This window comes from Phalangium opilio, unplaced genomic scaffold (assembly GCF_054372755.1).
Source record: "Phalangium opilio isolate 3A_F unplaced genomic scaffold, DU_Popi_V2 ptg000019l_1, whole genome shotgun sequence".
Taxonomy (NCBI): Eukaryota; Metazoa; Arthropoda; class Arachnida; order Opiliones; family Phalangiidae; genus Phalangium; species Phalangium opilio.
The window spans coordinates 1351722-1365771 of NW_028324152.1; the positions used below are offsets into that span (position 1 = coordinate 1351722).

The 14050-nt window shown below is 41.2% G+C and overlaps 1 protein-coding gene across 1 annotated transcript; it reads right to left on the bottom strand.

Annotated features, from left to right (window-relative positions):
• Positions 1–1692: 1692 nt before the first annotated feature.
• Positions 1693–8128, bottom strand: LOC149697755 (uncharacterized). Its single transcript, XM_089867244.1, has 7 exons — positions 7806–8128; positions 3307–3892; positions 2961–3240; positions 2521–2854; positions 2193–2284; positions 2040–2141; positions 1693–1961 (listed from the first exon to the last, which is right to left on the bottom strand). The coding sequence occupies exons 1-7, from the start codon at positions 8126–8128 to the stop codon at positions 1693–1695; spliced, it is 1986 nt and encodes a 661-aa protein (XP_089723370.1).
• Between the last annotated feature and the right edge of the window lie 5922 nt (positions 8129–14050).

Below are 14050 nucleotides of genomic sequence, written 5' to 3' on the forward strand. Positions count from 1 at the left end.
ATAAATCAGGTCTTGTCTGTGTCGCTAAGTAGAGTAGGCTTCCTATTGCTTGTCGATATAGAGCAGCTTTCTCAGTATTTAGTTCTTGACCTTTCTCGTAGCTTTTATACTTCACTCCTAGACATAACGGAGTGTCTATTTTCTTCGAGTTTAGCATACCCATCTCTTCAAGTAATTCTGTCGCGTAGACTGTCTGATCCAGTATTATCGATCCTTTGTTTCTTCTCACTCGTATCGATAAAATATGTTTCGCTTCTTCATATTTTAAATTTCTTTTACATTCCTGAACATCACCAGATCATCTACGTAGGTCGTTAGTATTAATTCTTTATTTTTACAATAATTAAAGCAAGGATCTGCTCGGGATCTTTTCAATCCTTGTGATTGTAGAAACCGATCTAGATGCTGGTTCCATAAACGTCCCGATTGATGGAGTCCACATATACTTTTCTTAAGTTTCCATACGTAATCCTCTGCCTGTAGTTTAGATATCGGGGGAACATGAGGAAACGAGCTTCCTAGTTCTTCACATAGCTCTAGGAAATTGTCAGGTATTTCGACATAAACCTCTTCATCTATTTCGGCGTTTAAATAAGCAGCTTTGATATCCAAGTGGTGTATTGCCCAGTTCTTTTCAGCAGCTTCATATAAAATCCTGGTAGTCTTCATCTGTACTACTGGCGAATACGTCTGGTCGAAATCCAAACCCCGTCGTTGGGTGTTACCCAATGCTACTAATCTTGCTCGATATCTTGCTAAATTTCCCCTTTCATCGTACTTTGTTTTAAGGGGGAAGACAACTGAAGACTAATCAAAAAAGCCCGTTTTAGTTCGAGTCCAGTCCCCAAAATAATAGCCCAAGAAAAAAAACTTTACAGATATTACAAGCGTTTCTATTGAAAAAGGGGTAACGGTGTCACGCGAGGGGCAAACCACTCGCGTAATGGTGGTCAATGAAAGAAATTGTGCTATCCAAAGATAAAATTCCCGAAACATTCTCAGGTGTTCACAGGTCACGTGGACGGATTTAATTGAAATGTTTTAATCGATACAGCTAAAAATTGTCTTTCGAATGACATATTAGGCCAAAAATTAGGTATTGAATTGTAAGAGTTGGTCTTGAATAACTACAGCCAAAACTTCACCAGCGGGAAAAAATATTCTGACTCAAATATTGAGTTAAAACTAATGAAAACTATTTTAATCGCTAGGAGAGGGTTTAAACTATAAGCGAGTAGAATTTTATCCGTATGGGGCTATTATTTTGAACACTGGACTCGAACTATTTTGGGATGTCTTCAGTGGTCTTCCCCCTTAATGAAAAATGTCGAGGTGAACATCCCCTCTTGTTCAGGTCGCTATCTATCCCTGATCAGTAACGCACGCCCTTTCCCTTTCACTGGTAATCTTAACAGCGCTTGGAAGAAAAGAAAAATTCCCCATTTTCAAAGATGCGAGATCAGGTTCGTCTCACCTAATGTTCAATACATTAAAACCTTCATGACAGTTTTTTCTATCGGCGTTAGTATAGCGTCGAATAATAATAAATAGTTAACTGAATTCCGGTACAGGGATGGTTTATAGAAGGAAAACTTCTAAATATCCACTATAATACCTACTACACGGGGGATAGAATTGTGTTATTCCCCGCAGATCTGAACGCCATCGTTTGAAAAAGATTCGAACTTTAGGTCAGTTGTCCTCCCCCTTAAAGATCCATTTACTACGAATAGTCTTTCTATTTGGTCTTTTAGCAAATTCGAAGGTTTCATTTCGTAATAGATTGTCCGTTTCTTCAATCGTAGCTTCTTTCCATTTATTTTTCTGTGGTCCATTTAACGCTTCTTTTGTGGTTTGTGGATCTACCTTCTTGATTGATGTTGCTTTATTTACGACGTAATCCTTCAACCATGTTGGTCTTTTGAGTGGTCTTCCTGTTCTTGATATTTCAGTCTCTGGTTCTTGGTGATTTATGACATTTATTTCTTCTCTTTCCTATCTTTCCTCTCGCTGATTTTCTTCAATGTCAGCATGTTCACCATTTCCTCGCTGTTGTTCTTCAATATCAGCATGTTCACCAACAACATCATTCACCTCCTCGTCGTCAATGTCAGAGTTACTGTCATCATTTTGGTCAGGAACTTCTGTAACGTACATTGGTGTATGTCCTACGTTTAGCGCTCACCACATACAGTCCTCAAGTGAGCGATATGTTGACTTAGTCAAGGCTTCTTGTTTCTCTGTTTTCATAGGAAAAATGTTTTCCTCGAAGGTGACGTCCCGGCTTATAAGAACTTCATCATTTTTTGGGTCCCAAAGCCGGTATGCTTTTGCAGGGTTGTCATATCCGATGAATATTCAAGCAGTACCTTTTTCAGAAAATTTTTTTGATCTTCGCTTGTTGACCGCCCAGGCGCGTCACCCAAAAACTTTTAAGTGTGCCAAATCCTTGGACTTTTCCTCCCAAAGTTCTAGAGGAGTTGCTCCTCTATTAGCTACTGTTGGGCAACGATTTCTTACATAAGTCGCGTATTTACAGCATCCGCCCAGAATGTCGTGGGCATTCCTGATTCGAGCAGCATACATCTAGCTGTGTCAAGAATAGTTTGATTTGCCCGCTCTGCTATCCCATTCTGTTGTGGAGTGCCGGGGATTGTTAGCTGTCTGTCGATTCCCAGCTTTATTAGTTTAGCCTTAAAAGAGTTTCCGGTATACTCGCCCCCATTTTCACTACGCAGTGAAACAATTTTCTTGCCTTGAAAATTTTCGACCTTTCTTCTGTATTCATCGAATTTTTCTTCCACTTGACTCTTTCTCTGTAACATGTGAACTTCGGTATATCTCGTGTTATCATCTATTAAAGTGACGAAATATTTACTGCCCCCCCTTGGAAGTTGGAGTCATGGGGCCTACGACATCAGAGTGTATTAGTCCCAATGGCTCCGTCTCTCTTGTGAGACTTTGTTTGGGGAAAGGCTTAGCTTTGAGTTTTCCCATCATGCAGACTTTGCAGTTCCCTTCATTCTTATCTTCATTAACTGCTATGTCGATTTCGGCATTGGTAGCAAATTCTCGTAGAACGGCCAAATGAAGATGACCCAATCGTTTGTGCCATAGGTCTTCAGATTTTGACGCTAGTTTAGCTGTCATTGTCTTGGATTTAATTTTATTACCGTCTTCTTCTTCTGTGAAGTAATAGAGGCTGTCTTTCTTCTTTCCCGTCGCAATGATATGACCACCCTTCGTGATAACCGCTTCTTATTTGTTTATTGAAACATTTAGACCATTTTCCGTGATCTGTGGCACGGATATGAGGTTGCCCCCTAAGTCAGGCACGTACAAGGTGTTACGTAAAGTAAGCATCCAGCTTCCACATTCTTTGGATAGTATCATACGAGTGTTTCCTACTCCTGTACTTTTGAACATTCCCCCTCCTGCTACTTTAATGTCAGTATCACACTCGGTAAATGTAACAAATTTATCCCGATAAGGTGTCATGTGATCAGTTGCGCCACTATCCATCACCCAAATATCATCAACATTAACGGCTTGGTTTTTCTGTCTCGTAGCTTTCAAAATCTTGTTTTGAATAGCTGCGCTACCTCTATCCTTTCCAAAGACATTATTAGTTATTGATTGAACCTTCGCAGCTGAGTGAGACTTTGCACCAATTCTTTCTTCTGATTTCTTCTGTATATCAGTCTCATCATACGGACAATCTTTGGCAATATGTCCAAATTCCAGGCATTTGTAACAGCGTCTATTTGAATAATCCTTTGATTGGATCTGGGGTGGGTTCCTTTTACAAGATCCGCATGCTTCAGTACTTGCAAAATTTCTTCTCGTAGAACCACCTTTATATCTTCCTCGGGTACGTCCTCGAGATTCCCCTCTAGAGACCGATTGTGTTGCTAGTGCTTTATTTTCGATCGCAGAGAAACTTTCTTTCACACTCGTGCCCCGTTTGAAAACTGTAAACGTCTCTCTTCTTCTATGAGCTTAGCTTTCAAAGCAGTCATATTTAAATCATTTTTGTCAATTTTCAAACTTCGTGACAAGAATTCGCAATCTTTAGGCAAACCGAGCACTGCAAACCCAGCCAGTACTAAATCGTCAAATTCGAATCCGGCATTTTTAATTTTATGGTATAGAGCGTTTCTTCTGGTTAAATATTCACCGATACTTTCGTTGGTTTTTACCTCTCCGAGTGACGTATGTCACGGAGAGGTTCTGTAACGATCGTGTGTGTCTGTTTGTGTGTGTGTGTCTGTTGTTACACCCACGTGACCGCGTTCGCAGTTTCCAAATCGGAGCAAACATGTTCGCCATTACCGAACTGTATTCACAGTCACGGAAATGGCTCCTCCACTTGAGTTCTCACACCACCATCTTCTGGTCTTGATCCATCCCACACGGACACCAGTCTGTACATACTGGCTTCTAATCACCACCATCTTCTGGTCTTCGTCCCTTCCACTTGGAAACCTGTCTGTACATACTGGCTTCTAATCACCACCATCTTCTGGTCTTTGTCCATCCCACTTGGACACCAGTCTGTACATACTGACTTCTAATCACCACCATCTTCTGGTCTTTGTCCATCCCTCATGGACACCAGTCTGTACACACTGGCTTCTAACACCACCATCTTCTGGTCTTTGTTTTTGTCCATCCCACATGGACACCAGTCTGTTCACCTGGCTCCTACACTACCATCTTCTGGTCTCTGTTTTTGTCCATTCCACATGGACACCAGTCTGCAAACCTGGCTTCTACTCCATCGTCATCGTTTGGTTTAAGACATTCGCGGCGATCAGCTAGGGTTACGAGAAACGTCTAGCCTCCCTAGGGTGGGTTGTCCACCAAAGGTTTTCGCAATTGCGGTTGTTCTTGCTTTTAACTGTAGTTCGACACCCTTATATACTACCTATTTGAGTAGGGTGAAGCAACCGGCGTATGCTTCATTTCAAACGCCAATATTAGTCAAGTCTGTCAAGAATGTTTAATTGTTCTTTATCAAAACGATGTAACGCTCTATAAGGCGAACAACTAACGAAGAAAATATTTAATATTAATTATATTTATTTTAATATTTAAGATAATCTTGTTTCGCAACTCAAAATTAATACGGAAAGAGTTAAAAAGCAGTCTTATGTTTTTGTCTGTGTGTGTCCGTCCATTGTTACACTAGTGCGTCGCGTTAGCAGTTAGCCTTGTGTTGATGTGTTAAGAAATCATACAGAACCTTAATATTCCCTTTTTCCATAATATAAAGTGAATGTGTAGAAGTATTTTTCGTAATTATGATGCATTTAGTACTTTTGTAGCTTTAAAGCTCTGCTTCATTTTGATATTCCTAAGATTTTTTTTAATATTGTTATTTGAAATGGCTGTTTATTATTACTTAAGCTATAGTACATCTGTATATACAATAGTCCTTGGTTTAGTAATTTCATGAAGAAAACTAAGACCTAGACTCTGGCGGGTATATCAAGTATTATCCGCAATAGGCTTAGTGAAACAAAGAGTAAATAATTTAGGCCTGAGGTGAAGTAAACTTTGGGCTTTGATTTTCGTGTCTGTAATGAAGAGACATCAACGGTTCAGAGTGAGCCGAAAGTTAAATACACTCTTAAATAATCAGGTTAAGATTTTATAATAGAAGAAAAGATCATGTTGGCAATTAGGTTAGTAAAAGAGCTAATGGTAAACGGGTAGTAGCTACAGACTTTTTATTTTATTTATGATGCGCATTGACTATTAGAGCGTCTAGCTACAATATAGCTTTGGTGTTATTTAACGTTAACATTCATGTTGGCAAACTACTGCAAACCAGTTGTGAATGTAGCTATCAGAATATAGGGTAAACAGCTGAAACGTAGACTTTATTTCCTGTTCTTTTCCCCATTGACTGATTTCCATGTGTCCAAGATTTACCCTTATTGGATGTAAAATGTCGTCTGCTTTACTGTATATTCACTATGCTTGGAATACTGCTTCAATATTTCGTAAATGTTTACTTCAAAAAACAGAAATAATTCCATATCTAGGTAAATAAGTTTGTAGTAGTAGACCTCTTGACTCGGAGAGGTAATATTTTGGTTTTCCCACCTTGTAACCTCTCCGTGTGACGTAGTCCAGGAGAGGTTCTGTAACGGCCGTGTCTGTGTGTGTGTGTGTCTGTCCGTTGTTACACCCACGTGACCGCGTTCGCAGTTTGCGAATCGGAGCAAACGTGTTCGCCATTTCCGAACTGCTTTCACAGTCACGGAAATGGCTCCTCTACTTGAGTTCTCACACCACCATCTTCTGGTCTTTGTCCATCCCACACGGACACCAGTCTGTTCTTACTTGCTTCTAATCACCACCATCTTTTGGTCTTCGTCCATCCCACACGGACACCAGTCTGTTCTTACTGGCTTCTGATCACCACCATCTTTTGGTCTTCGTCCATCCCACACGAACACCAGTCTGCACTTACACTGGCTTCTAACACCACCATCCACTGGTCTTCCGTCTATTCCACATAGACACCAATCTGTATCATTGGCTTCTACTCCATTATCATCGTTTGGTTTTAGGATATACGCGGCGATCAGCTAGGGTTACGAGAAACGTCTAGCCTCCCTAAGGTGGGAACGCCACCAAAGGTTTTCGCAATTGCGCTTTTTCCTTACTATTTTAATGGAAACGAATCGTATATATACCCCAAAATTTGATGAAAGCGGGCAAGAGGGGTACCCTTCACTTTAAACGTCAATATTAGCAAAGTTTGAGATGATAATAGGTATAAATTTATTTTAAACGATTTTACTATTATTAATGTTAATAATTGAAGATTAAAATAATTAAAAATAATTATATTTATTTAAATATTAAAGATAAACCTCTCGTGCAAAGAGAGAGATTATCATTGCCTCCTATATCTACCAAGGCCCGTGCATGCGATATATTTCCTTTATTGCCTCCTATATTTATCAAGGCCCGTGCATTTCGATAAACTTTTCAAAACAACAACCAAAATGGGAAACTCCTCTCAGAAACATAATAATTTCTTTTCTCTGTATATTAAATGAAAATATGGATAATATTGCGCTCCTTCTTTAATGGTATGAATCCTTGCCTGTCTATTAATATTTTACGTAGGAGTAATACGTTTTTAGCGAAGTCTAGAGAGGAAAAACATAAGCGAGATTGTTTCGGGAAAAAAATACTGCTTCCACTAATGGGTTTATACTCCTTGTTACTGTTGTATAGAGTAATCATGATAAAAGCTTAAAAAATTACGAGAGGACAGACCTTTTTTATCCTCTTGTTTTATTCTTAATAAGAATATAAAACATTTATTTTGTATCAAAAAATATTTTTTGGTGCTAAGATTGCTTTAAAAATATCCAAACGGTTAGGCATTGGTAAAAAAGACAAATTATATTTTTCAAATCTAACGAGATAACGCCCACCTAGTTGAAAATTGCCCTTTTTTATCCGCGGGAGCCATTCTTAATGAGAATTTCGATGCTAGTAGGTTGTCAATTAAACTACCGGTATATTATTGTTGTTGGAAATTGGATATTAAGTCAAATTAAGTGGTTGTAAAGAGCCAGCAGGTTTTTGCCGCTTCTTTTTGTGAGTATTTGATTTTTGTATGTAAAATGGAGGAAGATAATGTTGAGAGTAAGGATGAAATGCGGAAGCGCAAAGCGCGGGAAAGGATGAGGGCAAAAAGGTCGAGGTTTTCATTGGATACTTAAGTTTATATAATCTTCTCGACACGGAGAGGTAATATTTTGGTTTTCCCAACTTGCTTTTTTCCTGTGTTCAGAAACTCCTTCAATAATAGCAGACCATGCCAAGTGTCGAAACTAGTGTGTATGGCTTTCAACGTAACCCAGATTTCGTTCGCATTCGCGCATTCAGCGATGTCATCTAGCGACTGGTCATTCACGATCATATAAAAAATGGACTTAGCTCTATGGTCAAGGGCCTTTTGAGCTGCCGTTATATCTTCTGGATAACCTGGATCTACCGCTCCCCAACATCCTTTAGCCTCGAGAAGTCCTTGAGCCCTCATGGACCAGTGACGATAGTTATTTTCATTCAATTTCTCCGTGTGATATTCGTCACCCATGTTTAAAATAGACTATGAACGTAATCCGTCTTCTAACGTTGATATTGTTTATTTCTTCTTGTTAAACATCAACTTCTGCTCAGTATTTAATGTTTATTTCTTCTTGTTAAACATCAAATTCTTTGTTCTCATTCCTCAACAAAGGCTTCCCACATAGGTAGGCCCGATTTTTGATTTATGTCAGCGTTACGGTTCCGAAAACTTACTTCTCGTACTTTAAAACGCAGTGTAATTTCCTCGTCTTTACACAAGTCATTCGCGTGTTGGTCCCATAACCTGTTAGTATTTATTACAAATTGTAAGTGGAATGACTTAGCGCTCAAGTTAATAAAGAAACGTGACGTGTGTGTTTAATCAATGCGGAACTAATATTACATTTCATTGTTGTAGTTACAGTTAAGTTTAAGAGATGGCGTTGCGCGCACTACTATCCTTACATTGGCGCGATATTTAAAAGTTATGCTTCAACCGCTTTTGGGTTATTATTGCCCAATTATTAAAACTATAACATTATAGCCAAATTTAAACGTTAAAATCCGTATCTGATATAACATTATCGCCAAATTTAACAATATAAATCCGTATCTAGTATTTCATTATAGCAACATTTGAAAGTTCAAATCTGTATTTAATATTTCACTCAAGTTTGCGCATTTAAAATTCAAAACAAATCTCACCCGTTTAACCACGTCCAAGGCTTCAGAAAAAAATGTTAGCGCCACTGCTTAAAAACCATTCAAAAGACGTCACAGTCACGTGAAAAGTGACACGTAATAATTGGATAGAAAGGGGCGCCACGCTGCGACTTAACGGGGCGGCCAACTAAAATGTCACTTTTCGAGGCTTTGAAAAAAAATTCAATCTTCGGGCCGAAAGTAAAGGAGGCAGTGGCATGGACTTAATGTAGACTCTCTCGCTGTGTAAATATTGAACTGTCGTCTGCTAAAGCCACCGTGCTCGGCAAAGTTGGGACTTGGCTCTCTTCGCCATTTATTATTATTAATTTAATTTATTTGTGCTCATACTTCGATTACAAGGTTGTACAATTACATAATACACTGCCCTATATGCCACAGGAGCTGGGAGCGCTTGTGCGTGGCAGGGCTTGCTCACAGAATATAATAAGTAAAATTACAAGTTCAGTTCTAGTATTTTTACAATAATGACTTTAGGGAGCTTTGCATATAAATAAATAGTGTTCGTATGTGATTTCAAGAGGGAAAATAATTAGATCGGATTTATGTTTTTAACATATCAATAATATATGATATTCCTTTGTTAATTATCCAAATTGTAAATTGTTTCTTAAACATTTGATAAGTAGCAATATTTTTTAATTCCGAGATTCGATAGTTATACAGTGTGGAAGAGATCAGAGCAACACCTACCTTTGTGGAAAACCCCCAAAACCCCTGACGGACTACTTCACTGCAGTACATTTTCGAGGTCGTATACAGGGTTTGACATGTGTCATTGTATGCAAATGAGAACGTGCAACAAGTATCATAGTGAATATCGTTTAATGATACGCACTTTGAAACGTTAAAGAATTACGATTAAGCTTAGGAACTAAGGCATCACACTACAAATTAAATGGCTGTTTGGTAAACCCATCAGCGTAAATGTTCGATGTGCCTACCGTCGTGGTATAGGCACTCTTCAAGACGATTGTCCATGCCTTGTATTACGTTTTCTAGCATTTGAGGAGTGATTCGTTCAATTGCGCTTCGAATTCTGGCCGTCAAGTCGTCTACATTTAAAGGTTCTGTTGCAAACACCTTCCCCTTAACTTATCCCCATAAGAAGAAATTAAGTGGGGTTAGGTCAGGGTGTTAGCGCCCAAACCCCCTTACGAATAGATGGCGCCAGAGTCCTGCCAAAACTCGATCAATAACCCTATCCCCCTCGCCTTACACACGCTTAGGTAGGAAAGAGGAGGAATACGGTCTCTTAACGCGCGGCTCTCGTAGAGAGAGGACGGTAGTATTAACGCTATGTAACGTATCTGATTTACTTTGTTTTATTTCATTGATTAAACTCTTTTATTACACTAATGATCCTGACTAATCAATACACGACTCTTACATCTCAGAAGTGGGATGTTTATCCAAATACGCCGTTATATTAGGAGATGAAACGCGATACGAAAAACATATTTGCCCGGTACGAAAGGGTGCAGAAAACAAGGCCGAGTCTTAAGCCTCGTCACGCGCACTAACGGGGAACGTTATGTTTTTATCGCGCTAACATCGGTATTTCTATTTCTACGGAAAACGAAACAGTCGGTTTTATTATGTTTACATATAACGAACCTTCGGTTAACGACGCGGATGATCTGAACGACTAAATTGCGAACTTTGGCCTTATTTTTACTCGTGAGCTTTTGTGAGACAAAGGGAGCTACACGGTCACCTTGCCAACGATTCATGCAAGAAATAGAGAGCTGTCCCCACGTACGAAGAAGCGAGCGAGTGAAAAATACTAGGCCCACGAAGTGCATTTTATGCCGCGAAACGAAACCGCCAAATGGTAGCACGAAACGAAGAGAAAACCCCACTGAAATTACATCGCGAACAGATTCCAACGTTCTTGAATCTGTAGGCCACGAAACGCCAAACGTAAGCGACGAACTTTCATACGAAAATCTCAACACTAAGCTCTCTACTAGCGCGATTAACGAAATTACTGACGACTTTCCTTCACGAACGGGTTCCAACGTCCTAGAACCCGGAGGCAACGAAGCGCCTACGGTAAGCAAAGATAATTTCACCGAGAATAACGATTTCGACGTAAACAACGACACGGCGGGTTCCGAAGTCTCTGAACCCGAGGGCAACGATCAGCCTACTATAAACGAGGAACTTTCCTTCGACTATTTTGAGGAGAATAACCAAACTCACGGCTCATCTAGCGGAAATTCCGACACCCATCGCGTTCTCTCCGACAGAGTTTACGCCTTGAAAGAAAGGTTCTCGATTAATCCACGTAAACAACGAACATATCAGCGATAGCGAAGATTCTTTTCACGAATTATCAGAATCTCCTCGATTTGTTGGTCCAATGAGTGTCAACTTGGACTCTGGAGACGAGGATAACGAACGAGAACGGGGATCCGTCTCAAGTGAGAATTTCCGCAACGAACGAATTATTCCACCCGGAATGGAAGGGCTTAGGCTACAAGACGAAGCTGGTAGGCAAGTACCTCAAGGAATGCTTTCTCTTACGGCCTTTGAACAAGCGATAAAATTAGCGGTTGGTGCTGCTGTAGAGCAAACGTTAGCGGTGGCTGGGAATGGCGCTAACTGGAATCACGATACTAATTCCGGGGATGCCAGTAGAATTATCCCTGATTTTGATCCTGCAACGGCGCCTCATCAAACGATAAATCAATGGATAAGGAAGATTGACGATGCTGCAAGGGCCTACGGTTGGTCTGAGCGTCTCATCATCAACACAGCAATGCCGAAACTCAAAGGAACTGCTCAAGTATGGTATGAAAGCCTTGATACTGTGGTACACACTTGGGGCGAATGGAAGGAACTTCTCGTAGAATGGTTCCCGCCAGTCAAGAACTCTCAAAGGCTTTACCGCGATATGGAACAGAGGACCCGCCGTTCAGGGGAATCTGTAGAAGTATATTATCACGACAAAGTAGCCAAGGCGAGGCTCTGCGGCCTCTCAAACGATGACATGATGGAATACATAATCACAGGTCTGCACGACGAACAGCTGATTGCGTCTTTGAGCGTCCGTGACTACGATACACTACCGGAGCTACTTAAGGCGATGCGACAGTTGGAAGACCGATTACAATCATCAAAACGAAACAAAGCCAACTTTTCCAACGAATCAGTCAAGGAGAACAATGGGCGTCACGGAAGGGCTCCCGATCTTAAGCCCCAACCCCAAGAACCAAAGACTGAGGAGCGTAGCAGTGGATCGTCTAATTTTCGAAGAAAACCGAAGTTTAAACATGGTGAACCTCTCTGTTTTAACTGTTCTTCATATGGACACATGTCGCGAGACTGCAAGAAGCCCCAGAAGGTAATGCGTTGCTTCTCGTGTAGACGACCAGGGCACGAATCTAAGGATTGCACCACGAAATCGCTTCCAAGTCAAACTCGAGAAATCGCTCACGTTGAGAGTAAACACGCTGATGTTGATGCCAATCAGAAGTATTTCATGGATGCGGAAGTTAATGGAATACAGACAAGGTCGTACGTTGACTTGGGTAGCAAATGCGTCGCTATACGAAAAAGCGAAGCTGAGCAGTTGAAAATAGAAACCGATGAAGTCGACGGAGACTCGTTCATAGGTGGTTACGGCTCAGGGAAAACGAAGCTTTTAGGAGTGGGCAAGGTTAGTCTCAGGGTTGACCAGGCGACGGCCGAGGTCAAGATCCACGTAGTACCAGACACAGCTCAAGATATACCCCTCTTAATCGGACAGCCCTTTACCGAACAACAACATATTGTAGTTGTCAAGCGAAAGAAAAACTTACGTATTTTTGAAGAACGTCCCAACGAGCAAGACGGCGACGAATGCCTTCTCAATCTGGATATCCCGTCGTTGCCGGAACCGGCGGTAAACCGCTGGGCTAAAGGAGCCACTGTTATCCCGTCTAACTACATAGGAGTAGTAGACCTAGTAACGCAAGGACGTAGTCACGGCCCACAAGACTTGTACATGGAAACCAGCATGAGGATGAAGCCGGGAAACGAATATTGCATTCCCCGTACTGTTTGCTCAGTTGGTCATGATGCGGAAACGTCACTGCCAATTTTCAATGTATCGGATCAAGATTTAACTATTAAAGCTGGGCAGATAGTAGCACGAGGCGAACCGTACTTCAGGGAAACAGCATCCGTCACCGAAGTTTTACACGCGGAAATCGTCCAAAGACCTCCGCTTCCTGTGGAAGATATCATTACGGGACCGGACGTATCCGAAGAAACTCGGTTGCAGCTACACAAGTTGTTAAACTCATATCGAGACTGCTTCGCCAGCGATCTGATGGAACTCGGCTGAACGGACAGGGCCGAAATGAAAATTGAGCTAGTAACGAATGAGCCGGTCTCCTATCGACCTTACCGCTTGTCCTTTGCTGAAAGGGGCCGGGTACGAACGAAGATCTCAGAGCTTTTGGAAGCCGGGATTATAGAAGAGTCTAACTCGCCGTATGCCAGTCCCATAATAATCGTTAAGAAGAAAAACGGAGAAGAACGCTTGTGCGTCGATTATCGCGCTCTAAACAAGATTACGAAGAAAAATGCTTACCCGTTGCCGTTGATAGAAAGCCAGTTGGAACGGCTTAGCGGTAATAAGCTCTTTACAAGCTTGGATATGATGTCGGGTTACTACCAAATTTCTGTGGACAAGGATGCGAGAGAAAAGACGGCTTTCGTGACCCCCGATGGTCATTACCAGTTCATTACGATGCCGTTTGGGCTCTCTAACGCCTGTGGAGTTTTCCAAAAGATGATTAATTCGGTGTTAGGAAAGCTACGGTACGCTATAGCGCTCACCTACATGGACGATGTTTTGATTCCGTCCGTCAATGAAAGCGAAGGCCTCAACCACTTACGTCAAGTGCTAGAAGTCGTACGGATCGCGCACCTGTCATTAAATCTGAAGAAATGCCGATTTCTGCTCAGTGACAAAGAGTACCTGTGATTCGAGATAAGTCGGTATGGGATACGTCCCGGTTCAAGAAAGGTCGACTGCGTAAAAGAATTTCCGCCACCGAAAAACGTCCACGAGCTCCGGCGATTCTTAAGACTCGCCAGCTATTTCCGGCGTTTTGTTAAGGGTTTCGCTATGGAAGCCGAACCACTCACGACACTCTTACGAAAGGATATGGAATGGGTATGGAAGCCCGAACAAGAAAAGGCTTTTATCTTCCTCAAAGCAAAACTCACGGAG